Raw genomic sequence first — 27,892 nt, 5'->3', positions numbered from 1 at the left:
ATCACAGTCTAATCTCTGCCTCTGCATTTATCGATTCTGAACATGTCATATAAAGGGACTCATACGGAGACCCTTTTGTGTCTGGCTTCGCTCACTCAGCATATTGTTTTCAAAGTTCATCTATGTTGAAACATGTATTAGTACTTCGTTCCTTTTTATGGCTGGATAATATTCCATTGTAGACCCTTTAAGATCTGGGATCTCCCTACAAAGACATGCACATCCCGCCACCAGCAAAGCAAAAATATTTCTGTAACAACAATACATGGTCCACCCCAGGTATTCCATAAAAGCTGACTAGATGATAGAATGAATGGATGAATGATAGTTCTGACTGGCACTGGCAGAAACAGCCTTAGGTGTGACACAGCTGGGCTCTGACTTTGCAAGTCTCTTACCAGCTGTGTGACCTAAGAAGCGTCCTCTCCCCTCTGAGTCTGGCTTCCTCTCTATACCTTGGTGTAAAACAGTAACTGTAGCCAAAACTGTTTCAAGTGTGAGCCCTGGAGGGCTAGACAGACCAGGGTTGGAATCCCAGCTCTGCCCTTTGCCTAGGCGTGACCTTGAGAGAGACTTCATCTCCCTGGGGACTCAGTTTCCCCATCTGTAAGATGGAGCAGGCCCCACCATGGGACTTCTGGGGACACTTATTGTAAATGGGAGGAAGTCTGGCACAGTCGTCCCTGGGGAGGGGTGAGGGGTCGTAGGAGTGGGGAGGGGATTTTAGGCAGAGGGAGCCCCCTCCCTCGCGCAGTTGGAGGCTTCAGGCTGGCGGGGGCGCATGCGCAAAGCAGCCCCGCAGCCCCTTTATAAGCGCTGAGGCGGCGCTGGGGCGAGCAGAGCGCAGGGCGCAGGGGTGGACCCGGCGGCGCGGATTGAGCCCAGCCAGCGTCCTTTGTGCCGGTCGACCGCCCCGGGATGCATTGGAGCTAGGAGCCAGGTGGGGGTCGGTCATGGGGAGGGGGTCACGTTGAGGGAGAGATCCTATGGGATTCACACAGAGCTCAAGATTGGGGAGGAGGGGCTGGGATCAGAGAGAAGCCCCTAGCATGGGGTGGTGGCTCAGAGGGGGAGGGAAGCCTCGAGTTGGGGAGGGAACGCAAACTAGCAGAGGGCTTGAGAATGTCAGGGGGATTTGGATTTGGGGGTAAGGTTGTCTAGAGAATGCGGAGACGACCCTGCGATGGGGAGGGGCCGGGCTGGGGGTGGGTCTTAGAGCTGGGGAGGCACCGGGAACCAAGGCTAAAGAAGGGGCGCCCCAAGTTTAGAGATAAGAGGGGAACAGCACCCGCTGAGCATGGGACTCCGGAACAGGGCACCCCGTGTCTGAGCTGAGACACCCCAAGATTTTAAGTGGGGATTCCCAGTTTGCAGATGAATGCAGAATTCCAGGATGGACTGCAGCAGTGAGGGGGCTCCTCAGACCAGCCTGAGCCCGATAGAAGGGGGTATATACAAAGACTAAACCCCCATAGGGAAGGGGTGTCTTGCTGTGTCTCTGCCCTTTTGGTTCAGGTCTTGGTACCACATCTTGACTCAGGCAGGAGGCTCTGGGGGCGCTCCATCCCACGGTGCTTCCTGTTGTTTCCTGGGACCTAGAGTTGGGGTGCTGTCCCTTCTCTCGGGGAGCACGCTGTGTATCCGAAGTGAATACTAGGTGAGAGCCCCTTAAAACCCGCAGCTATCAGAGCACCCAGTCGCTAAGGGGGAGCTGCCCCCCGTACTTTCACATCTGGCCACGTCCTCGCCACTAGACACAGACCCTTGCTTCACCCCTTCAGTCCTGTCTGTCCGTATGGATGCATGTGGAAGTCCTGGATTGGTTTGGGGGCACAGACACTAGGAAAGAAGGGGCTGGGGCCCTGGGCCCAGCCTGGGCAGGAGCGACCCCCATCCCTGTGTGCGGGGCTTTGTTCCTCTCGGCAGCATTAATGGGAGACAGCCAGGCTGAAGAGAGGGTTGGCGCTGGGCCCCAGCGGGGGTTGTGGGGGAAGGGCAGGGAGGGAAGCCTGGGCAGACCGTGGGACCCCAGAACCCCAGCAGCCTCGCTGGCTTGGGGACATTCCCAAATGGAAGCTGTCCCCCAGGAGCTAGGGACTTGTGTGTGTGTGTGTGCGTGTGTGTATGTGTGTGTCTACCCCATGCTGGGAGGAGGTAGATGCTTATGGTGTCCTCTGTGAGTCTAATGTGACCAAGGTTGTGTCTTTGTCAGGAAACTTGTGCCGGAGCCACATCTCCCGGTTGCAAAATGATGTGTGCCCACCAGTCACCAAAGCCATAATTCATCCAGTCTGGTCTGTGCCAGGGGCTGGCAGCTACATGTGTGAGTGTGTGTGAGGAACTGTGTCTGACAGAGTGGCCTCATCGAGGGGTTTCCGTGGGGAGCCTGAGACTGAGGGTGTGTGTCTTTGTGCGGAAGACATGCTGCCTGCCTTGTAAGTGCCCATATTGTCTCTCTTTGTTAATGTCACTGTGAATCTGTGAGTGTGAGTCTCCAAGGCTCTGAGCCTAGAGTGTGTGGCTGTGTATGTGTCCCAGGTCCTCTCCATGTGATCAGCAGTGTGGACCCTGGGTGGGGGAGCGTGAGATGTGGTCTGTGTGCAGAACTGGGGAGCTAATTGGCAGGGGAGACATTGGCAGAGGTTCGGGTCTCCAAGGGGCAACCAGGGCTGATTTACTGAGCCCGGCTTCCTTTCTCCTCCAAGGAGTTCCATGCGTTGAACCCATGCACACAAATACACCCTGACTCCAAGGCCAGTAGCACATACACGTGTGTGCTCATAGCCTCTGCTAAGCATTACTGGTGCCCACACACCCAGAGACCACACTTAGTCCCCCGTGCCCCACCCAGCACACATTGCCGCTGTGGACCCTCATACATGGTCCATACCACAGAGCGCACCCTTGCCTGGACAGTACCTCGATGCACAACCAGGCGCAAACACACAAAAAAACGCCTGCTGGCAAACTCATGCTCACTCAGTGCCTTCTGAGACAGGGGGTGAGTGTGAGGGAGGGGGAGACACGCGCGCGCACACACACACACATACACACACATCTCTCTCTTTCTTCCTGGCCACCCCTCCCCCAAAGCCCCACAGGCCCCTACTTGCATATGTATGAGACTCATGCATTATTAATAAGGGGACAAGCCCCAGACAGCTGTGTAAATGCTCACCTCTGGTGGCCCTGGGGAAGAGGTATTTTAAGAGAAAGGGTGTGGGTGTGTGAGGGTGCCGTTGGAGGGGATGAGTATGTGTGGGAAGGTGTGTGTGGCAGGACGAGTGTGCACCTGAACCTGTGTCTGTCACCTTGTTGGACCACCATTGTATATTTGAGTGTGTACACAAGCCTTTGTGTACAAGTAGCTGTTGTTTAAGTGAACATTTCTTCGGCTTCACAAGTCAGCTCATTCCATTCTCCCAGTAACACTCTGAGGTCTGTGCTGGGTGATCCCCATTTTACAAGTGGGAAACTGAGGCACGGAGTGATGAAGCAACATGTAGGGAGTAGAGACAGGCCTTGAAACCTAGTCACGAGGATATAGTTTGAGGTCTTAATTGTACAAAGTGTGTGTGTGGAGGGGTGTGTGGTTGTGCATGTGCATGAGAGTTCTCTGTACTTGGCCCCTCCTAAGGCTTCCCAGGGGGCACTAGTGGTAAAGAACCCGCCTGCCATTGCAGGAGACGTAAGAGACGCAGGTTCGATCCCTAGGTCAGGAAGATCCTCTGGAGCAGGGCATGACAACCCACTCCAGTGTTCTTGCCTGGAGAATCCCACGGACAGAGGAGCCTGGTGGGCTACGGTCCTTGGGGTTGCAAAGAACCGGACAGGACTAAAGTGACTTCGCATGCATTCATGCAAGGCTCTCCTGGAGCAGGCACAGCCCAGGGTCCTGCCCCACCCTTTAATACCCACCCAGGACTTGAGCTATCAGGGGACCCTGCCCCACTCAGGGTTCTGAAAGGGAGAAATGAGGACAGCCAGGGATGGAGGTTGAAACTGCTGAGGTTTACAGGTTGGTAGTTAGGGACACCATACCAGGAGCTGACCTCTGCCCTGCTGTGCAGTCCTAGGCAAACCACTCACCCTCTCTGGACCCCGAGTCACTGCCTAAGAAGGCAAGGGAAGTGGGCAGTGCCACTGTGTTGCAGCCCCAAAGTTCAGCACCACGGACAGGTCCCCGGCCTGCCTTCCTACAGGCCTCTGAGAGCTGGAACCTGGCCTGGCCCCGCGGTCTCCCACAGGACCCTATTCCGGACTTCATCCACACTCCCCTACTCAGGGCTATTCTTTTATCAGGAAGAGGGTGCAAGGGCTGGGTTTATAGGTAATGTTCTAACTTCCCATCTGTCCTCACCTGCTGAGGCACATGGGTGGGGGAGGGGGACACCGGGAGGGGGCTTTCAGAGGAGTGGGAGGCTTTAGGGAGGAGCCATACCCCAGGGTTTCTAGTCTCTGGAAGAATGTGAAGTCTGGGAGGACACGCTGTGTCCCAGTGTGTGTAACGGGCTTTGCTTACAGGTAGTGCTCCGTGTTTGTGCGTTTTATGATCATGTGCCACAACCTCTAGAGAAGTCTGGACCCACAACAGGAGTTTCTCTGCAGATCTAGGAGGCCTCCACACCAGTCAGTGTGAATTCAGAGGGAGGATGGGATGGGCAAGGGCGAGGCCCCTTCCTCCAGCTGGGACTTGGCAGCTCTTCAAAAATCCCAGAAACCAGGAATAGAATCTTGGCGACAACCAGATCCTGGAATTGAAGCTGAGAATCGTGTCAGTCAGCAAACCCAGATTACAGGCTGGCTTGGAGGCCAGCCTGCTGCCAGAACTGGGGACCCCAGACAGACTAGGACTGGATGTTGCCCTCTGGGAGCCCCCGATTTGATTTAGGAGGCCAACTTGAAGAATGGGATTTTGATCTTGGCTGTTAAAATCAATAATAATAACAGCTGAAATTTACCCCTTCATGCCAGGCAGTGCTAAGTATTTTGTATGTATTGACTGTATTGACTCATCTATTCCTTCCAACTACCTGATGTTATCCCCATCTGACCTGCAAAGAAACTGAGGCACAGAGAAGCTAAGCTATTTGCTCAAGGTCACATAGCAAGGAACAGGCAGAGAGACCACCCCGGTTTGATTCACTCCAGCACTCATGCTCTGACCATCAGACTTCACTTGCTGGGGTTCTGAAGTTGGCCCTGGATTTGGATCCTGGATCTGCTCTTGCTTGTTGACTGTGTGACCTTGAGTGATGCATGGCCTCTCTAACCCACATTTCCAGATCTGTAGAGAGGGAGGAATTGGTCCTTTCATGTCAACTATCTAGAAGGGATGTACTCACCCCTTACTCCCTCTCCATCTTGTTTCAGGTCCAGGATGGGGGCCTTGTTTGTCTGGGTCTCAGGCCTCCTGACTCTGCAGATGCTTCTCTTTGTGGCTGGGGAGCAGGGTGAGTTTGCTCGTGAGGTGGGAGAGGCTGGGGTCTGGAGAACTGACAAGATGGGGCAGCCTTTTAACTTGAGAGTCTTCTCCTGCTGGTTCTCTGGCTTGGTCTGGAGAATAAAATGAGAATAGATGAAAAAAGTCTTTGAACAGTCAAAAGCGAACAAGACACCTGAAAGGTTATTTTTAGTCATTGCCAGCAGAGGCTAGAGGTTTCCGCCTCTCACTGTTTTGCTGAGATGAGCTGAAGAGAGAAAGAGAAAAAAAAAAAAAAAAAAAGAGGGAGAGAGAATAGTATGAAGATTGATTAGTGATGCCTGCCATGGATGTAGCAATAGAAATAAAACCCTATATGCCTCTCCCTGCCATCCCCCCAGTGGTGGTCACAAGACCAGACTTTAGAAATGCCTCCTGATTTGCTCTGTGGCCTTAAGCAAGTATGATGTCTGTGAGCCTCAATTTCCTCGACTCCCCCAGAAGAGGATGAGAGATGGCTACCTCTGCAGATGGTTATGAAAATCAAATGAGCTGATTGCTATTTATAAAGTGCCTGGTATATAGAAGGTACTCCACAAACACCGTTTCCCTTCCGATGGTTGCCTCTCGTTTAACTTTTAGGGAAACCATGGCTCAGAGGAGAACACTGACTTTTCCATGGCCACGTCAGTGACACTGAGAGTCAAATCTCTGGTCCCCAGGATCGGGACTTTGAGTGGAGGCAGAACTATGAAAGGATTCAACTGGGTTGCCCCTCTTCTGCTCACAGATTGGGCTGCAGATCACAGATCTGTGTACTGCCTTGTGATGTTGTGTAGGCAGCCTAACCTCTCTGGCCTCAGTCTCCCTGTCTGTAACGTGAAGAAAACTGCAGTCTCTGCTGGTCCTTGCCTCTCAATCAGGCCCTCTCTCCACCTTCTCCACCCCAGGCCCACAGCACACCACCGCAGCTGCAGCCACTGCTGAGAAGGGGCTCCACATGCAGAAAGTGGGGTCTGGGTCAGTCCGGGCTGCACTGGCAGAGTTGGTGGCCCTGCCCTGTCTCTTTAGCCTGCGGCCACGGCCAGGTGCAGCTCGAGAAGCCCCACGGATCAAGTGGACCAAGGTGCGGACTGCATCAGGCCAGCGGCAGGACTTGCCCATCCTAGTGGCCAAGGACAACGTGGTCCGAGTCGCCAAGGGCTGGCAGGGACGTGTGTCACTTCCCGCCTACCCCCGGCACCGGGCCAACGCCACGTTGCTACTGGGACCACTGAGGGCCAGCGACTCCGGGCTCTACCGCTGCCAGGTGGTGAGGGGCATCGAGGATGAGCAGGATCTGGTGCCCCTGGAGGTGACGGGTCAGTTGGGGGAAGGGGAGGGGCCGAGGCTGGGACGGGGAAGTGCACTTGCTGAGTGTCATCTTAGAAATCACTCCTTGGGGAATTCCCTGCTGTCCAGTGGTTAGGACTCTGCAATTTCACTGCCAAGGGCCTGGGTTCAAGGGCCTGGATTCAGTCCCTTTTTGGGGGGTTAAGATCCCACAGGCAAAAACAAAAGAAAGAAAGAAATACTCCCTGAACAATGATTTGCTCTCAATTCTGATAGAATCATGGAGAAAGTCTCTGTGCATACTCCTCTGTCTTTAGCATCTCTGTTCTTTAGCTAAGAGAGAGCAGCCTCTGACTACTCTCTTACAGGCCACAACATTTCACAGGATTTCACAACCTGCAGTCCCCGTCATGGTCGTCTGCTTTCACATAAGGCAGAGGATATTGGTTTTGTATTTAAAATAGGAATACAAATTTCCTTTTAAAATAAATATATGTTTTTTTTAAAAGGGAAGCTCTTTTTAAAAAGTCGATTGAAAATATATATTAAGGGGACTTCCCTGGTGATCCAGTGGCTAAGACTCCACACTCCCAATGCAGGGGGCCTGGAGTTTGATCCTTGGTCAGGGAACTAGATCCCACATGCCAAAACTAAAGATCCTGCATGCTACAATTAAGAGCTGTGCAGCCAAATAAATAAATAATAAACATTTAAAAATGCAGGTAGAATTCATTAAAAAATTATAAAAAGGAAATATATATTAAGGAAGTGATAGTCCTCAAATATCTGTTTATCCAATTCCTACATTAAATTCTTTCTGTTGAAATATTCAGTGTAGTTTCTGTTTTCCTAACCAGTCAAGATGAACAAGGCAAACAAATATATATTTTTAAATTATTAAACCAAAGTCCTAGAAAAGGGCATGACACACAGAAGATGCTCAATAGATATTTGAGCACTGAATCAATGAATGGATCGTTGTGTGGAGAACACCTTGTGGACGCCTACTGGGAAGTCAATTTCCCTTAACCTATGTTGAAAAGTGGAAGTGAAAGTGTTAGTCACTCTGTCCTATAGCCTGCCAGGCTCCTCTGTCCATGGTATTCTCCAGGCAAGAATATTGGAATGGGTTGCCATGCCCTCCTCCAAGGAACTGTCCTGACCCAGGGATCAAACCCGGGTCTCCCACATTGTGGGCAGATTCTTGACTGTCTGAGCCCCCTGGGAAGCCCTATGTTGGCCATGAGGAAAAGCCCCTGCACCCCCCTGTTCTGGAGCGCAGTCTTTCCACGCCCAACAATGTCTCACTGTGTATTTTATGGGGTCAGACAATCATTCCCTTTCTAAGGCCTTGTTCTCAAAACGATAAACCTCAAAGAAAACTGAAAAGTGATGAAAGAAGGGAATTCCACCTCTGGGTTTGTTTAGTTCGTTCATTCTATCAGACATTTATTGAGCAGCTACCACATGACAGCCTGGTGCTGGAGACACAGCCTTGACAGACACAGCTTCTGCCTTCTGGGCACTCTCAGTCTAGTAAGATGGAGCAAAATGTTTAATTTCTTTGTCTCGCTCAGCCATTTCTCTCATCCCTAAATCAGAATTTGAGTCACAGTGAACTTATTGATGCTTCACATCTGATAAACCAGGATGTGAATTACATGCTACCTTCTCCAGGAAGCCGTCAGTGACTCCATTTCTAAACTGGGCAAGAACCACATTTGATCACCTGTTGCTCTTTGCTTCCTCTCTCAGTGCATGTACTTAGCTCCTAAAAGGAAGAATCTCTCTTTCACTCTTCTCCATGCCTTCTGTTACCTCCAGACCCTAACCCTGGCATGAAGAATGCTATCTTTGGAGTCCAGATCTTCCTGGATACAAATTCGGGCTCTCCCTTACACTGGTCGTGTGGCCCTAGAGTTGTCCCTCAACTTTTCTGAGCCTTCATTTCCTCCTCTGGAAATGGGGATAAGCATAGGGTTGTTGTAAGATTTCAATGAGATAATGAGTATAAAGGGGCTTCCAGGATGGTGCTAGTGGTAAAGAACACACCGGCCAATGCAGGAGACTTAAGAGACCTGGGTTCAATCCCTGGGTTGGGAAGATCCCCTTGGAAAAGCCTTGGAAAGGGAATGATTGGTCAACCCCATAAAATATGCAGTGAGGCATTCTTAGCTCATGGCCAACATAGGGCTTCCCAGGTAGCTCAGACGGTAAAGAATCTGCCAGCAATGCGGGAGACCCGGGTTTGATCCCTGGGTCGAGAAGATCCCCTGGAGGAGGGCATGGCAACCCAAACCATGGACATTCTTCTTGCCTGAAGAATCCCATGGACACAGGAGCCTGGTGGACTACAACCCATGGGATTGCAAAGAGTCAGATATGACCAAAGTGACTTAGCATGTACGTACATAGTACTTATAAATGTTTTTTACATAGCAAATATTTAACAAGTTCTAGCCCTTTATGGCCATTATCAGTCTCCTCATCTGTAAAACCAGGGTATATCAGTCTCACTCCCCATCATCGCCCCAGTACTATGCCTGGTGCTGAGTGAGCAGACTTGGTACACGGCAGTGCAGGGCAGTCTAGGTGGCGCATTCTGTAAGAGGGAGGTCTGTGCCTGAGAATTTCAGGGTAAATCAGCTCCCTATCTGGGGTGTTTCTGCATAGGTGTTGTGTTCCACTACCGAGCAGCGCTGGATCGCTACTCTCTGACCTTTGCTGAGGCTCAGGAGGCCTGTCGTCTCAACTCAGCCACCATTGCAGCCCCGCGGCACCTGCAGGCTGCCTTTGAGGACGGCTTTGACAACTGCGACGCCGGGTGGCTCTCTGACCGCACTGTTCGGTGAGGGGGTACACAGGGTAGGGAGACGGAGAGCTAGCCCCTGGAGAAAGATGTTCCTTGGGAGCCCCAGGAGCACAGATCTGAGAGAGGCCGCCACCTTGTCTTGTCAGGTATCCTATCACCCAGTCCCGTCCTGGTTGCTATGGTGACCGTAGCAGCCTTCCGGGGGTGAGGAACTATGGGAGGCGAGACCCACGGGAACTCTACGATGTGTATTGCTTTGCCCGTGAGCTGGGGGGTAAGTCTGGGGCTGGTAGAACGCCCCCTTCTCTGAGCACCTTTATCCTTCCTGACCCCCATCCTTCCCTAAGTCCTTGCCTAGCTCTCCTAAGTTTCATCCCTCTCTAAACCCACAGCCAAGACCCTGGACCTGGTTTTTCCTCCACTCCCTGAGCTTCTCACCTCTGTTCCCCTTCCCTTTCTCTGAATCTCTCCCCCTTCCTGCCCCCTTCTCCTTCTTCCTACTTCCTTCCTCCTCACACCTTCCCCCAAGCCCCTTCCTCTTTCTGAAGCCCAACTCGTTCAGGCGCCTCAGTTACCCCATTTCTGAAAAAAAAAGTGAAGCCCCCTCTTAGCACTGCCCGAGTGGCAATGACAGTGATGCTGTGGCAACGGGGGCGCCTAGCCTCCATCTTGTTTAGCCACAACCCCAATCCGGCCAGATCAGGGCTATTTGAGACGGGACCCCGTTCCCGGGCTCCGGGGGAGGGTCCCTGGGACACCTCGTGACCTTCTCCCGCGCCCTCCCGCAGGCGAAGTCTTCTACGTAGGCCTGGCCCGCCGCCTGACCCTGGCCGGCGCGCGTGCGCAGTGCCGACGCCAGGGCGCCGTGCTGGCCTCGGTAGGACAGCTGCACCTGGCCTGGCACGAGGGCCTGGACCAGTGCGACCCGGGCTGGCTGGCCGACGGCAGCGTGCGCTACCCGATCCAGACGCCGCGTCGGCGCTGCGGTGGCCCAGCCCCAGGCGTGCGCACCGTATACCGCTTTGCCAACCGCACCGGCTTCCCGGCACCTGGAGAGCGCTATGATGCCTATTGCTTCAGAGGTATGTGTGAAGCCACGCCCCTGGAGGGTGTGTCCCCTGGTGACCACGCCCCAAGGGCGTGCGCTTTGCTAACGGCCACGCCCCTGGAGGTTTGGGTTTCTAGTGGAGGCGGAGGTCAGGCAAGGGAGAAACTGGTTGAAAACCTACTCCGCGGTGAGCCGCGCCCCCAGGGGAAGGTCATATCCCTGAGACAAGCTTTCCGTAGGAGCCTCGGCCCTCCTTAGGACAAGCCCAAGGCAAGCCAAGCTCTGTGGGGAAGTCCTGTTTAGTGTGTGGTCTAGATCTTCCAGGTGGCTTTAGTGGTAAAGAACCCGCCTGCCAATGCAGGAGACACAGAAGACGAGGGTTTGATCATTGGATTGGGAAGATCCCCTGGAGAAGGGCATGGAAACCCACTCCAGTATTCTTGTCTGGAGAATCTCATGGACAGAGGAGCGTGGGTCGCAAAGAGTCGGACACGACTGAAGCGACTTAGCACGTGTCTCCTGAGATCTCTAAGAGATGATCTCAGACCTCTGGATGGAAAGTTTCTTGCCTGGAACCTTGCACAGGAGCACCCGCTGGGAAGGGATTAATGCCTCGGCTAGCCACGCCCCCTAAGCAAGGCCACGGCCCCAGGGACAGGACCAGGGGATGACCCTCGCCCTTGGGTTGGTTCCACACCCTCAGAAGCCGCCAACCTCAAATCCAAAGGAGCTGAGTCTTATGTGAAAGGGCGGGGGTAGGGGGGAGTCTCTTCATAGGGAGGCCATGCCCATTAGGCGCTTTCTCTCCCTGGGGAGGAGCCACGCCCAGGTCTGACCTGCCCCACTGAGAGTTGGCGCTGCCTGAGCTTCACCCACCAGCCAAGATGTCTCTTGACCCTTTACTGCATCCAGTTGACTCTGATCTTGACAGTGGACGTGTCTGAACAATGGGGACTAAAACTTTGCACCTCCATCTCTCAGTCAGGGGGATCCCAGAAACAACTCAGAGAGTCAGAGGGGCACAGAGAGACAGAGATATGTAGATCTGTGCTGCAGCATGCTGAAATTATGGGTAGACTTCAAGCAGGACTTCCCAGCTGGGCCCTGGGCCTAGCACAACCTCTTCTGCTTTCTCCCACAGCTCATCACCCCACATCCCAACATGGAGACCCAGAGACCCCCTCATCTGGGGATGAGGGGGAGATTCTGTCGGCAGAAGGGGCCCCTGCTGGAGATCTGGAGCCCAGCCTGCAGGAAGAGGAGGAGGTAGTCACCCCAGACGTCCAGGAGCCTCTGGTGTCTAGTGGGGAAGAAGAGTCTCTGATCTTGGCAGAGAAGCAGGAGTCTCAAGCGACCCCCAGCCATGCCCCTGGGGTCCCTACATTAGCCTCAAGTCCTGCCCTGGAGGCTGAAGAGGTGTGGCTGAGCACCATGGCCCCCAGCCCCAGCAGCGTGGAGGCAAGCACTGTGGTGGGCACGCACGCAGAGACAGCCCCAGCCAGCACCACGCCCAGGAAGAGGGAGCGCTTTAAAGGGTTGAACGGGCGCCACTTCCAGCAACAGGAGCCTCAGCAAGGGCTGAAGGGGGTACTTGAGGCCAGCATCCAGCCCCCTACCCCAGAGGCTACTGGGAATTATGTGGAGCCTCCCATGACCACTGGAGCCACAGACGCCTTGGGGAGTGGCCAGAGCCAGAGCCCCTGGGCCGTGCTGACAAATGAGGTGGAAATGCCCAGAGCTGGTGAGTGGCATCCCTGGGGGAGGTGGGACCTGCCTGGGGATCTAAGGGAGGCAGGGGGGGAGGTTCCCAATCACAGCTGGGTCCCCTGGCCTCCCCAAGCCTCTGAAGACCCCTCTTCCTCAGGCCTGGAGCCAAGGAGACCATCAGAAGAAGGAGCTGCTGAGAGATAATTATAATAACTGTTGATATTGTTTCAGGTTCCCTTGGTGGTAGGAGCCCCCAAGAACCCTGGCTGTGGCCCCCAACTGTGGTCCCTCCCATCATCCCAGACCCCAGCAGAGCCCTTGGCCTGGAACTAGAAGAAGCCAAGCACTTTAGTGTGAGACCAGTCACCTCCGACCTGCCCTGGTCCCCCTTGGAGACCACTCCCAACCCCTCCAATGGCCCCAGCCCTGCCCCCTGGGAGGCTTCTCCCGCAGTCATTTCTCCAGACCTCCCTGTGATGGCCATGCTTCGCGCCCCCAAACTGTGGCTCCTATCACAGGAGCCTCCTATGCCGCTCCCCACTGAGGCCAGTGGAGCCAAGGGGCGTAGTGTGCCCATGGCCACTGCCCCGCCCTCCCCTGCCTCAGAAATGGAAGCCAGCCCACAGGATCCCATCCATCCAGAAGTGTATTCCCTGCCCTCCTCCGGCCTGGCAGGACAAGATGGAGTGTCCACATCCCTGTCTCTCAGCAGCCACGGAGGAGGAAGTCCTCCGGCCCCTTCACAGGCAGCCATAGATACACAAGCTGGAGCCAGTCCTAATTCCCCTGGAGTAGACTTTGGAGAAATGAGAGGGGCCAGCCCTACTGAGCTCAGCAAAGCTGAGCACCCCGGGTCCAGCCCACAGGCCTCTGTGGACGGGAATGTGGGGGCAGATATCACTGTTTCTGAGACTGCCACTGAGCCCCTGGGAGCCAGAGGCGTCTCGGAGTCTAAGTCTGGGGTCTTCAACACAGCAGAGAGTCCCACCTCCAGCTTGCAGGCCTCCATGGACAAGACGCAGGGAACATGGGCCTCACTGCCCAGGGAAGGGCTGGACCCCCACTCCCTATCTGCACCCTCGGGGGTCCCTGAAGTCTCCTTGATGCCCAAGGTCACCTCACGTTCGGGGCCTTGGGCTGCTACAGATGGAGGAATCACGGTGGATCCTAGGGATTCCACAGTCACACTGGACACCAGCGATGCTGGCGGGCATTGGGAACCTGGATCCCACATGATTGAGGGAGCTGAAAGCCCCACCTTGAGCCCTCAAATGACTGTGGATACAAGTGTGGTGACATCCCTCACGTCCTTGGACCTGGGGGACAAGGTCGGGGTACTGTCCACATTCACAGTGGCCTCCTCAAGCTCCCGGCCCCACCCAGAGCCAGAGGGCCCCCTGGTGACCCAGGGAACGCTGGGAGCCGTGGAGCCTCCACAGGAGGACAGCCACTTGGGGGACCCCATTCTTCCTCCCTGGACGGCGACAGCAGCCAACAAGGACGAGCCTGCTTCAGTTTCCTCGGGGGAGCCTACCGTGCCGTGGGACTCCCCCAGCACCCTGCTGCCTGCCTCCCTGGGCCCAGAGGAATTTGAGCTGGAGGTCCTGGTGGGGAGCCCAGGTGTGGAGAGCTTCTGGGAGGAGGCAGCAAGTGGAGAGGAGCCCGCCCTGCCAGGGACTCCTGCAAATGGGAGTGCAGAGGAGGGTGAGTTCGAAGCTCGTGGTCTCATCCAGGCCACCGTGTTGGTGCTCAGGGATGTGGGGTTGGGAGGAAGGATTGTCCTTGGTGCCTGGGAAGGTTTCTAGCAGGGGATGATGTTCAAGATGGGGGCTCATCAGACAGAGCTGAATTCCAAAAAGGGTGTTCCTGGCAGAGGCACCATCCTGGGCAAAGGGCACGAGGTGAAGTTGTGTATGATGTGTTTTGCACACTGTAGTGGTGAGGCGATGATGAGTGGTTAGGCAGAGTTTGGTTTGGGGAATGAGTACCATCAGCAGATCATGTTTGTGTCCTCTCTGAGCTGACAGTGCTGGGCAAGGCTGGGGTCCTGCCTTCAGCGATGCCCCTGTCTGAGGATGAGGCTGGCACAGACCCCTCCCTGGGGGGGAGCGGAAGGAGGAGGCTTGGCAGGGAGGTCTTCCTGGACAAATGTTGAACTGCAGCTGAAATCCATTGGTGCACATCTTGAGGGACCTCTTGCCACAGGGAATGTGCGTTCTGGGAAGGAGCGGGAGTGGTGGGCATCACCCCCATTTTGCAGATAGCAAACTGAAGCTCAGGGACTTATGTCACTACCAGCCAGTCAGTGATCAAACCTCAAGTCCACATGTGCCTTAGTTGCTCTGTGCCCAGTGGAGTCCAGAGAGAGCCACCAGCCTGTTCTCCTGAGGTCAGGTCTGCCCATAACTCAGCCTGCAAATTCCAGACCTTTAGTTTTTAGGTCCTATCATATTGAGCTATTTTTTTCGGTCAAGTGAGCTTAAAAAGAAAAGCAGCAGCTAATTAAAAGACACTTTTTCTGAGTTGCAAAACACTCTTATTAACACAATTGGTTTTACACTTGCTCCTTTTTTTGAAGGCAAAGTGTCATGGCGATGGAAACGGTGGATGCAGGGTTTCATCGCCCACCCTGTCATCTCTGGGCTGCGTCTGGGGCCCCATCTTCTTTTCTTAGATGCCCAGGAGGCAAGTGGACCCTGGGCAGGGGCACTTGCATTGGTAAAGGCTGATGATTATAGGTGACTGCCTTTGTGTTTGGATTATTTTGAGCACTTTACTAGAATCATCTTGGTTAATCTTTTTATTTTTAAAATTTTTTTAAGATTTTTTTATGTTTTGGCCACTCTGTGCAGCATGGAGGATTTTAGTTACCTGAGCAGGGATTGAACCCATGTCCACCCCCACCCCCCCGCTGCCATTGACAGTACAGAGTCTTAACCACTAGACCACCGGGGAAATCCCTAGTTAATCCTTTTAATGTCTTTAGGGAGCAAGTTCTACTATGATTCTCCCTTTATAGATGGGGAAGCTGAGGCACAGGGAAGTCAAGTGACTTGTGCAGAGTCTTGCAATTGGGGAATGTCAAGGATAAAATCTGAATCCAGGCTGTCTGACAACAGTCTTTATCTCAATCTAAGATGTTTATTTCATTGGCGTAAATAAACAAAACAAAACGCCCTGAGGTTTTGGAGAGGGGGGTAGGCTCATCCTGGGAGGGGGCAGAGAAGAGACTGGTTGTGGAGGATGGGTACAGGAAGCAGGCTCAGTGCCAGAGGAACCAGAGGAGGAATGGTCAGACAGTTAGGAGGGAGACCACGTAGCAGGGTGCTAAAGAAAGTGCGTTGAGAGGAGCCCCCAGGGCCCTGGCTGGATCTGTGCTGGACTTGGTCGGTTTTTTGGCTCCAGACTCAATCCATTGGCAGCCGGGGCGGAGGGAGGCAGCCAGTGCTGGGGGAGACCCAGGCGCCTACTCACCTACTGCTTGCAGCAGAAATGCTAATGAAGCCAAAAATAAATGCAGCACCAGCAAGCGACTGAGTCACCGCCAGTCCGTGGGCAGGTGTCAGCGGCACGGGGCACCTGGTGGGGCTTACGCGTCCCGCCGCCTGGCAGCCCCACGTGTGTGCACACACGTGCCCGGGGGGCACCAGGCACAGACATAGCCACAGGCCTCTCTGGCCATCCGCGAGGGCACAAGCCATCACCCCAGGGACAGGCTTCCATCATTGCAGGAGGACCAGCGGCTGGCTGTCTTTACTCAGTTAGCAAGCAACTGCTGAGTGCTGGCTGTATTCCAGGCATGAGGGTGAGATCGAGTCAGCTCTGGAAGCTGACCTTCTAGAGCAGTTCTCTAGAACTTTCCTAGTGGTGGAAATGTTCTCAAGCTACACTGTCTAGTACGATAGCAGCCAGCCACTTGGGTCTTCTTTGTTGCTCACAGCGTCTTTACTGTGGCACACGGGTTTTTCATCCTGGCACACAGGCGTCCCTCCCGTTGTGGCGGGAGGGCTCCGGAGTGTGTGGGCTCAGCAGTTGTGGAATGCAGGCTTGGTTGCCTGGCGGTATGTGGTATCTTAATTCCCTGACCAGGGATTGAACCTGTATCCACTGCATTGGAAGGTGGATTCTTATAACAGGTGGACCACCAGGGAAGTCCCAGAACTACAGTTTAATTTTTCTTCCATTTTACTTAACTTAAACAGCTAGGTGTGACTGAAATGTGGACCATCACCTCGCTCGCAGGAGGCATGGATAAGAAATGGTGATGTTAATAAATTATACTGGAGGTTAGAGAGTAAGAAAGACAAAAGAGAAAAATAAAGCAAGAGATGAGGGATGCCAGTGGGCAGTTTGGGTTTTGGAAGGGGGTTAGGATGAAATCTGAGCAAGCCTGAAGGAGATTGAGGAAGGAGCCATACAGAGATCTGGGAGGATGAACACTTCAGGCAGAGGAAATGGCTTGTGCAAATGCCCTGAGGTGGGCCTGTGATGGTCCAGTGAAGGAACGGAGGCCCAGCATGGCTGCAAGCTGAGTAAGAGAAGGAGGGAGATAAGAATCAGGCAGGGGGATACTGGGGGAGGTTGTACGGGGCCCTGGGGGCTGAGGTAAGGATTTTGACTTTTCCTATGAGGGCAATCGGGAGCCATGGAGGAATCTAGGCAGAGGAGGGACGTGATCTGACTCAGGTTTACATGGGCTTCCTCACAGCTTTGCAGCTGTAGGGGGAATACCCTGCGAAGGGTGAAGGTGGAGGCCGACAGGCCAGGGAGGAGGTGCCTGCTTGGTGCTACCTCATTTTGTTTTGGGGCCCCAGACAAAGACAAAGCAGGAACAAATTCTGGGTGATAGGGGCTGGAGAAAGGGCTGTAAACTGGGCTTTTAGAACCCCGAAGGCCAGTTTTGGCACTTGTCCTGTCCTGCTGTGTGGCTTTGAGGTAGGCCCTGGGTCTCTGGGCCTTCTCTGGGTCTCAGTTCTAGCATCTTGCAGTGGAAGAGCTGACACTGCCCTGACAAGAGATGGGCGTCATCTGGGGTGCTTGGGGGTTCTTGCTGTGCCCCTCCAAGGCTCCAGGACAGAGCCCACCCACCAAGGCATCTGGGCCCCTGAGATGGGGAGGGGAGACCCTCCTGCCTCCAGAGAAAAACCGCTGAAGAATGAGAGAGGGGGGGAGTGAACCCTGTCCATGGTAAGCAATGGACAAGAGGCCTCAAGAGGCCCCAAGCTGATATACACAGAGCCAGACATGGCATTGTGGTCAGGAATGGAGAAGGATGAGCTGTTTTTATTGTTGTTTTGTAAATGAGGCAACAGAAATTCACAGAATTTGCCCAGGATTTCCTAGTGAGTGGCAGAGGCAGGTATTGAACCAGACTGTCTGACTGCACACCCTATGCACAGTAACTGCTATAAATCACCTCTTCTCCACATTGTAACCACTGAGGTTGCATCAAAAGAGGCTGAGCCACAAGAATGAAGGAGATGATGGTTCCCACTGGTCCTGGTGCTGTTCATTTCCCATCTAGAATCTATGTCTACTTTGCCCTTGAAGTATGAGAAGCACAGTGAAAGTAGATTATGTCTAGAAGCGGGGGGATAAGTCAAGGAGAGCACTTAGACCATGTTCTAGGAGACTTTGTAAGAGAAGCTGAAGGAATCCCATTCTTTTAAAAAAAAAACACAAACAAACCTTGGCTTCTTTTAAATTTATTTTATTTTTCTTATCTTTTGGCCCCATCACACAGCATGTGGAATCTTAGTTCCCCAACCAGGGACTGAACCCGTGCCCCCTGCACTGGATGCGTGGAGTCTTAACCAGGAATCCCATTCTAGTTCAGTCCAAGGAAAGACTTTGCCATAGGCTGCGCAGCCAACAGATGCTTTGTAAAGAGTATTTTCTGGAAACAGATTCCTGGAAAGAGTGAGCTCATTACAGGGTCACACGAGAGGAAGTTAGCGATCACTGGGAAGGTACAGAGGGGACTCCACAGAGAGGGACTGAACAGAAGGGCCTTTCGAGGTCTGAGTTCTGGGTTCTGTGAGAGGCCGGCCTGATGGCCTGACTCCTTCCGACCTTGCCTTTCCCTCCCACAGTCCCCTTGGATCCCTGTGAGAACAACCCTTGCCTGCATGGGGGCACTTGTAGGGCCAATGGTACCATGTATGGCTGCAGCTGTGACCAGGGGTTTGCTGGAGAGAACTGTGAGATCGGTGAGTACCGTGGAATCAGGATGTCCCAGCAAACGTCTCCATGACGGATCAGGGGATCACAAGAGGCTGGCTTCCCGTGCTCCTTTCCCCTCCCTCACTCCTTGGGTCCAGTAAACCAGCCCCATCACCACACATCTGACCTCTCATTCTGGGGGCTGAAGCTCTGGGGTGCTGCCTCCCATTACTACCAGGCAGAGGTAGGGGAAGGGAAGACAAAGGGATGGTAAGGTTCAGACTCCCACCCCCTGAAGGGCCCCTGGGGATCTCCTACCCTCTTTTGGATGGGCAGGGGTATAGGCACCACCACCAGAACTGTTGCATGCCAGCCCCAAAGCCCCATACAAGAAATACACCAAATCATGAAATTATAAAAATAATTATAAGTGACATAATTTCTTGAGCTCTTCCATTGACCCTCTACTCACAGCCACCACTGAGGTATTATTATCATCACTTTGCAAAAAAAAAAAAAAAGAAAGAAACTGAGTCTCAGAGAGGGCAAGTGACTTGCCTGGCATCGTAAGTGCCTCAGGCACTATCTATGCAGGGATTGGTATAAGTGCTCAATTGATAGCTCCCTATACCTGCACACGGCTTTGTCACTGTGCAAATCCTTGAAAAGGCTCTGAAACTCAATTTCCGAGGTTCCACATTTTGAAGACCCTTCAGCTCCAATGTTCTATGGACCTGTTTGCCAGGCCCACCTTCACTGTTTTGGAATCAGGGGGAACATTCTGCACACTCTCGCCTTTAACCGGTCCAGTGGCATCTGTTCTCACTGATGCAAATATGTCAGTTGTGTGAGGTTCCAATCCCTTGCCTGCCAGAGTCATCAGTGCAGGTCATCAGTGCAGACCACTGCTGATGTCCTCGGGTCTGGGGTAGATGGGAGGGTCATGACTGCATCTTCTGCCTGGTTTCCTTGGGGACTGGGAGCCAAAGGGAGACTGACCTCTGACTGAGCCCCACCTTCCCCCCCAGATATTGACGATTGCATCTCCAGCCCCTGTGAGAACGGTGGCACCTGCATCGACGAGGTCAACGCCTTCATCTGCCTTTGCCTCCCCAGCTATGGGGGAAGCCTCTGCGAGAAAGGTGAGTCTCTGCCAAGACCCCAGAAATAGTACAGGAGCCGGGTTGGGTGCTGGGCCACAGGCTTCCCACACATGGAGCTCCAGGTCTCTGCCTCTGGTCCCATCGCCATGATTCAGACAGGAGGCAAATCTTTTCTTCAGATAGTCACATAACATAGAATTCACCTTTCCAGGGTGTGTGATTCAGTGGCATTCAGTACATCACAATATTGTGCAACCACCGCCTCTAGCTAGTTCCAAGGCGTTTTCATCATCCCCAAAGGAAATCCTGTTCCCATGAGCAGTCACTCCCCCTTCCTCCTCTCCAGCCTCTGGAAACCACTAATCTACTTTCTGTCTCTCTGGGTTTGCCTGTTTCATATGTTTACATGCAAAGGCAGTTATGTGTTATGTGTCCCTTTTTTTATCTGACTTCTTTCTCTCAGCACGATGTTTTCAGGGTTCAGCCACACTGCAGCACATGTCATCGCTTCTTTCCTTTTTGTGGGTGAATCATATTCCATTGGATGGGTCACGTTTTGTTTATCCATTCAGTCGATGAACATTTGTGCCCTTTGTGGCTAATGTGAATACTGCTGCTATGCATGTTCACATACAAGTTTGTTTCAACACCTGTTTTCCATTCTTTTCTTCCCCTCCATTCTTTCCAGTGTACCCAGAAGTAGAACTGCTGGGTTATGGTAATTCTGTGTTTAACTTGTTGAGGAGCTGCCAGACTGTTTCCCAAGGGGGCTATGCCGTTACATTTGCGCTATCAATGCACAAGGGTTCCAATTTCCCCACATCCTTGTCAACACTTATTATTTTTGTGATTATTTTCTGATTAACGTTTCCTAATGATCATGATGTTGAGCATCTTTCCATGGGCTTGTTGGCCATATCTTTGGGGGAGAAATGTCTATTTTGTTGGCCATTTGTATATCTTTGGGGGAGAAATGTCTACTGGAGCTTTTTCCCAGGAGGGAAATTTTAGGCCTTGAGACCGTTTCCTGAGTTCCCACGATGTGGCCAGATCAGAAAAGGAGACATCAGAGTTGGGACGAGAGGGGATGGGTGTAATGATCTTCCAGTTGAATCTCTACTTTGCAACAGAAAAAAAGATGTGACTATGGAGGAGGGAGGTGACAGGTGATGGGTAGAGTGGGGGTGGGTAGGGGGTGGCCCAAGGGAAGGGATGGTTTAGTCCCACAGTGTCCTCGGATTGGGCCCCCTCTCTGGTGGGCTGGCTGCACTCACAGTTGGCAAGCCAGACCTCAGCCCGATGCCAGCCCCCTTCATGCTCTCTTTCCACCCCCCAGACACAGAGGGCTGTGACCACGGCTGGCACAAGTTTCAGGGCCATTGCTACCGCTACTTTGCCCACCGGCGGGCATGGGAGGACGCCGAGAGGGACTGCCGCCGACGAGCCGGCCACCTGACCAGCATCCACTCACCGGAAGAACACAACTTCATTAACAGTAGGGGCTCTGGGGTGGTCAGTGGTGGCCTTTACAGCCCCTTTGTCAGGGGATCCCCCCAGGGTTCTGAAGACGCCACCTTTCTGAAGCCATGTTCATTAATGCAAGCCCTGAAAGTGAAAGTGTTAGTCACTCAGTCGTATCTGACTCTTTGCAACCCCTTGGACTATAACCCGCCAGGCTGCTCTGTCCATGGGATTGTCAAGGCAAGAATACTGGAGTGGGTTGTCATGCCCTCCTTCAGAGAATCCTCCCAACCCAGGGATTGAACCCAGGTCTTCCACATTGCAGGCAGATTCTTTACCAACTGAGCCTCCAGGGAAGTCAATGCAAGCCCTGACCAATAACTAACTCAACTGTCTGTTTATTCACTTGTCTGTTTATTTATCCATTCACTTTATTCTGTTTATTCACTTGTCATTTCATTTATCCATTCACTTTATTCATTCATTCACCAACTATTTACTGAGCACCTGTTATGGTCCAGGCACCATTCCAGGCACAGAGAAACACTTTGTCCTGTCCTGAAGGAGTGAGGTTCTTACAGAGGATATAGGCAAACAAGTAAACATCTAATTAAATGTCTGAGCTTCCCAGCTGGTCTAGTGGCTAAGAACCCACCTGCCAATGCAGAAGACTTAAGACATGAGATTTCGATCCCTGGGTTGGGAAGATCCCTTGGAGGAGGGCATGGCAACCTACTCCAGTATTCTTGCCTGGAGAATCCCATTGACAGAGGAGTCTGGCGGGCTACAGTCCATGAAGTTGCAAAGAGTCAGACATGACTGAAATGACTTAGCCCCCACTCCCCCCCCCCACACACACACATCTTATAATTTAACTGGTCTTAAGTGCACTGATGAAAATTAAAACAGGGCCAGGGGATAGAGGGTGATGGAGAAATATCTGTGATGCGGGGGATGAGAAGAAGGCAATGGCACCCCACTCCAGTACTCTTGCCTGGAAAATCCCATGGACGGAGGAGCCTGGTAGGCTGCAGTCCACGGGGTCGCTAAGCGTCTGACACGACTGAGCGACTTCACTTTCACTTTTCACTTTCATGCATTGGAGAAGGAAATGGCAACCCACTCCAGTGTTCCTGCCTGGAGAATCCCAGGGATGGGGGAGCCTGGTGGGCTGCCGTCTATGGGGTCGCACAGAGTCAGACACGACTGAAGCGACTTAGCAGCAGCAGTGGGGGATGAAATGAAGGCGAATAAGAGACTTAGAAAGAGGCATAGCCCATAAATTAAATCCAACGTTCATTGATTTCCTCATTATCCCTTCTGCCCTTTTACATCCATTTATTTATTCACATTTTCCCCATCCCATCCCCTGTTAATTCTTTCATTTGTTCACTCCCTGGTTCACAGGTTTTTTTCCCTCTATGTAATCAAACACACACACATTCAGCTGCTTTCTCCTCTGGACTCACCTGCGTGCCTGTCCAGCCCTCCCCAACGGCTCTCCTAGCTCCTGATCTCTCATTTCTCCTAGGATCTGACTTGTCTTTGTTCTTTCCTCTGGCCTTTGGTTTAAGCCACAAGGAGCTAAGCCCAGTCCTTTCTGTGCCCCACCCCCGCGCCCCCGGTCCACCTGCCTCCGGCCAGTGACTTAGACTGGGGGAGGCGTGGGGACCCAGCCCTCATGACACCCACCCCACAGGTTTTGGGCGTGAGAACACGTGGATCGGCCTGAATGACAGGATCGTGGAGAGGGATTTCCAGTGGACCGACAACACAGGGCTGGTGAGTGGCGGGGCCTGCGGGCCTGGGTGCCTGTGGTCAGACCGCTGCCTAGAGCGGAGCGATCTTGGTAAGGGCAGTGCTTGGACCCTCTGGCTTCACTGTGCTATCTTGCGCAAAGTTACCACCACAAGTAGCTATCAGAAGTCCTCCGTGGGGAACTCCCTGGCTGTCCAGTAGTTAGGACTCCTCACTTTCACTGCCAATGGCCTAGATTCAATCCTGGAATGAGGAACTAAGATCCCCCAAGCCTCTCGGTGCAGCAAACAAACAAATTGAAAAAAAAAAAAAAAGACAGTGACTCTGAGATGCTTGATCTAGTTCCAGAATATTTTCAGCACCCCAAAAGGTAACCCTGTACATAGGGCCTTTCATTTTTTCTTTTATTTATTTATTCTTTTGGCCACACTGCATGGCTCATGGGATCTTATTTCCCCAACTAGGGATTGAACCCAAGCCCTTGGCAGTGAAAGTGCTGAGTCCTAACCACTAAACCACCAGGGAATTCCCTATAGGGGCTTTTTAAGGATCATATATCAGATCAGGATTATCTGTGCTTCAAGCCCTCTTAAGATAAAAATAAATCTACCTCTTCCTTCTGTGAAAACATTCTGGCACTTCCCCAAAATTTAAACCTAGAATTATCACATGACCCTGTAATTCTGCTCCTAGGTACATACCCAAAAAAAGTGAAAGCAGGGACTCAAACAGATACTGGTACACCCGTGTTCACAGCAACACTAATCACAGTAGCCAAAACGTGGAAACAACCTGGATGACCATCCATGATGAATGGATGAAGAGAATGTGATCCATCTGCATAATGAATACAATTTGGTCATTAAAAAGGAATTTAAAAGTAGTGATAGCATTGTATGAAAGGAGAGAAGGTTAGTGTTCTCCAGCACCACAGTTCTAAAGCATCAATTCTTCAGCGCCCAGCCTTCTTTACGGTCCAACTTTCACATCTGTACATGACTGCTGGAAAAACCATAGTTCTCACTATATGGACCTTTGTTGTCAAAGTGACATCTCTGCTTTTTAATACCCTGTCTAGTTTTGTCATAGCTTTCCTTCCAAAGAGCAAGTGTCTTTTAGTTTCATGGCTGTAGTCACTGGCCACAGTGATTTTGCAGCCCAAGAAAATAAAATTTGTCACGGCTTCCACTTTTCCCCCTTCTATTTGCCATGAAGTGATGGGACTGGATGCCATGATCTTAGGTATTTTGAATGTTCAGTTTTAAGCCAGCTTTTTTCACTTTCCTTCTTACCCTCATCAAGAGGCTCTTTAGTTCCTCTTCACTTTCTGCCATTAGAGTGGTATCATCTACATATTTGAAGTTGTTGTTATTTCTCCAGGCAATCTTGATTTCAGCTTGTGATTCATCCAGCCTGGTATTTTGCCTGATGTAAGTTAAATAAGCAAGGTGACAACATACAGCCCTGTCATACTCCTTTCCTAATTTTGAACAAATCAGTTGTTCCATGCAAAGTTCTGACTGTTGCTTCTTGACCTGCATACAGGTTTCTCAGGAGTTGGTAAGGTGGTCTGGTACTCCCATCTCTTTAAGAGTTTTCCACAGTTCGTTGTGATCCACACAGTCAAAGGCTTTCGAGTAGTCAATGAAGCAGAAGTAGATGTTTTTCAAGAATTCCCGTGCTTTATCTATGATCCAATGGATGTTGGCAATTCGATCTCTGGTTCCTCTCCCTTTTTGAAACTCAGCTTGTACATCTGGAGGTTCTTGGTTCACATACTGCTGAAGCCTAGCTTGCAGGATTTTGAGCATAACCTTGCTAGCATGTAAAATGAGCACAATTGTGTGCTGGTTGGAACATTTTTTGGCATTACCCTTTGGCATTACTTCTTTGGGATTGGAATGAAAACTGACCTTTTCCAGTTCTGTGGCCACTGCTGAGTTTTCCAAATTTGCTAGCATATTGAGTGCAGCACTTTCACAGCATCATCTTTTAGGATTTGGAATAGCTCAACTGGAATTCCATCACCTCCACTAGCTTGGTTTGTAGTGATGCTTCCTAAGGCCCACTTGACTACACACTCCAGGATGCCTGGCTCTAGGTGAGTGACCACACCATCGTGATGATCTGGGTCATTAAGACCTTTCTTGTGTAATTCTTCTGTTTTTTCTTGCCACCTCTTCTTAATCTCTTCTGCTTCTGTTATGTCCTTACCACTTCTACCCTTTATTGTGCTCATCCTTGCATGAAATGTTCCCTATCTCAAATTTTCTTGAAGGGACCTCTAGTCTTTCCCATTCTATTGTTTTCCTCTATTTCTTTGCATTGATCATTTAAGAAGGCTTTCTTATCTCTCGTTGCTATCCTCTGGAACGCTGCATTCAGTTGGATATATCTTTCCCTTTCTCCCTCGCCTTTCGCTTCTCTTCTTTCCTCCACTGTTTGTAAAGCCTCCTGTGTATAAACTGGCTAACTGGTGAGAACTTCCTGTGGGGCACAAGGAGCTACACTCAGCGCTCCGTGGTGACCTAACTGGGAAGGAAATCCAAGAGAGGGAGATGTGTGCACATCTAGTGGGTCCACTGTCTTGTACAGCAGAAGCTGCCACAGCAGTGTAAAGCAGCTACCCTCCAATTTTTAAAAAAGGCAAAACAAGAAAAAGCTCTGATACATGCCACAATGTAGATAAAACTTCAGAACATTGTGCTCAGTGAAAAAAGCGAGACGTAAAAGGAGTCACATTCCATTTACATGAAATATCTAGAATAGACAAATCCATAGAGACAAGAAATAGATCAGTGGTTGCCAGGGGCAGTGAGGAGCGGGGATGGGGAGTGACGGATTAATGGGTACAGAGTTTCTGTTTGGTGCAATGAAGACGTTCTGGGAACAGAGAGTGGTGATGATTGTACAGCATTGTAAATCCAATTAATGCCAATGAATCGGACACTTTAAAATGGTTAGAATAGAAAAAAAATGGTTAAAATAGTAAATTTTATATTCTATATTTTTATCAAAATTAGAGAAAAAAAGCCCACCTCTTCTCCTCTGCCATGCGAACTGGCCCCTGCCCACTTCCTGACCACACTCTAACTGGATCCAGCAGCCCCAGCCCTCCTGACTGTGTTCTGCTCCTCAGACAGGACAAGTTCAGTCCTGCCTCTGGGCTTTTGCACTAGCTATTCCCTCTGCTTAGAACTCTGTTCCCTGCCTGCATCAGTCTTATCCTTGAGTCTTCAGCTGTCCTATTGCCTCCTCAGGGAAGCCCTCCTGGACTTCCAGTCTGAAGTCCCCTTTCGTTCAACTGTTTATATAACAATGTGTGACCCATGTGGGAAACTGTCAGGGAGTGAGACAGAAGGCATGAGGACTGGGGAGGAGGGCAGCACAGCCTCCCAGCTAGAAGAGGGTTGAATCAGACTGCAGTGGCAGCCACCCTCAGGGAAGTTAGAACAGTGCTCATGGTAGAGGTGGGAACACTGAGTCCCTAAGAATGTGAGTGGTCCGGCCAGGGGCGCCTCACCGTGCCAGTCCCAGAGCCTGGGTCAGGATGCAGGTCCCTTGAGCACCCCCTGCTCCCCATTCTTACAGCAATTTGAGAACTGGCGGGAAAATCAGCCGGACAATTTCTTCGCGGGTGGGGAGGACTGTGTGGTGATGGTTGCACATGAGAGCGGGCGCTGGAACGACGTTCCCTGCAACTACAACCTCCCCTATGTCTGTAAGAAGGGCACAGGTATGCTGCTGGGCTGCTTCCCACCCCCTCTGCCCTCACCTTCCCTCCTGCCTGTCACTGATTCATTTGTTTTGTCTAAGTTTGTGAGTGTAGGCGTCATTCCAGCCCTGGTTTCACTCTTCACGTATGAGAGCGCCCATTCCCCCCAACCTCTCCGACTCTGTGTTCTCACACTTCTTGTTCTTTGTTCATCTAAGTCCTGAAAAAACAGTATATCATTGTTTTCATAGTTTGCATATGTTTGAGGATGAGAATAACCAGCTCTTTATATGTTGATAAGCTCTTTGCATGTATTTTTCCTGTGGCCTACCAGTTCATCTCCTTTGCCTAATTTTCTATAGGTTCATTGTTCTTATTGATTTGTAAGAGCTCTTTACATATTAAGTATATGTGTGTGTGTGTGTGTGTGTGTGTGTGTGTGTGTGTTCTCATGTCCACCTTTCTCTTACACTTTTCTTCATTCTGGCTTCCGTTTCTTTGCCAGTTTTCGTGTCCTTTCTTCATTTCATTTACTCGGATTATTCTTGCCACCCATCTCCTTCATTCCCATCATGCACGAGAATTAAAGGGTGAGATGGTTCCAGGAGGTTCCTGACCCTCAGAGGCTCCTGGTTTGGGTGGAGGAGACAGACATATTCACTTCTAGCCTTTCAAGGTCACAGCTGGGCAGAGTGGGGTACCTGTTGAGGCTTCATCTCAACAAGAGTTGAAACCAGTTTGGCGCTGGTCCTGCCCGCTTCTCTAACGGGAAGTCCCTCTGTCCCCAGTGCTGTGTGGCCCCCCTCCAGCAGTGGCGAACGCCTCACCCATTGGTGCCCGCAAGGCCAAGTACAATGTCCATGCCACAGTACGCTACCAGTGCGACGAAGGATTTGCCCAGCACCACGTGGCCATCATCCGGTGCCGGAGCAATGGCAAATGGGACCGGCCCCAAATCGTCTGCACCAAACGTAAGTGGCTTCCCCCAGGCATCCCAACCCATGTTTCCAGCTGTGTATCGCCTCCGGTTAAACATCTCATGACTGTACACATTGATCTGGCTGGCTGCCTGCCTGATAATACGACCTTGCCGATAAATGAGAACTTACCAGCCTACATGGTGTTCCCTCTACTTCCCCCTCCTCCCAGGAGGCCTGCTGCAGCAGGCCTCCCACCTTTCGCCGGCTGTTGCCATGTCTCTGTCTTCCCTCGCTTCCCTGCAGCCAGACGGTCCCACCGGATGCGGCGACACCACCATCACCACCAGCATCACCACCAGCATCGCCACCACAAATCTCGCAAGGAGCGCAGAAAACACAAGAAGCACCCAGCAGAGGACTGGGAGAAGGAAGAAGGGAATTTCTGTTGAAGA

The 27,892-nt window shown here is 51.9% G+C and overlaps 1 protein-coding gene across 1 annotated transcript; it reads left to right on the top strand.

The window, feature by feature from the left end:
- The first annotated feature begins 868 nt into the window (after positions 1-868).
- NCAN (neurocan) lies at positions 869-27,892 on the top strand. Its single transcript, XM_061149165.1, has 15 exons — positions 869-940; positions 5,374-5,453; positions 6,373-6,783; positions 9,428-9,602; positions 9,713-9,840; positions 10,355-10,648; positions 11,756-12,355; positions 12,553-14,025; positions 18,414-18,530; positions 19,512-19,625; positions 20,923-21,081; positions 22,747-22,829; positions 26,397-26,541; positions 27,309-27,491; positions 27,744-27,892. Exons 2-15 carry the CDS (start codon positions 5,381-5,383, stop codon positions 27,887-27,889), a joined length of 4,101 nt encoding a protein of 1,366 aa, XP_061005148.1. The 5' UTR covers positions 869-940; positions 5,374-5,380; the 3' UTR covers positions 27,890-27,892.

The sequence above is a fragment of the Dama dama genome, chromosome 9 (assembly GCF_033118175.1).
Source record: "Dama dama isolate Ldn47 chromosome 9, ASM3311817v1, whole genome shotgun sequence".
Lineage (NCBI taxonomy): Eukaryota > Metazoa > Chordata > Mammalia > Artiodactyla > Cervidae > Dama > Dama dama.
The sequence above is the reverse complement of the archived record's forward strand: the minus strand, read 5'-3'. Positions and strand labels throughout refer to the sequence as shown.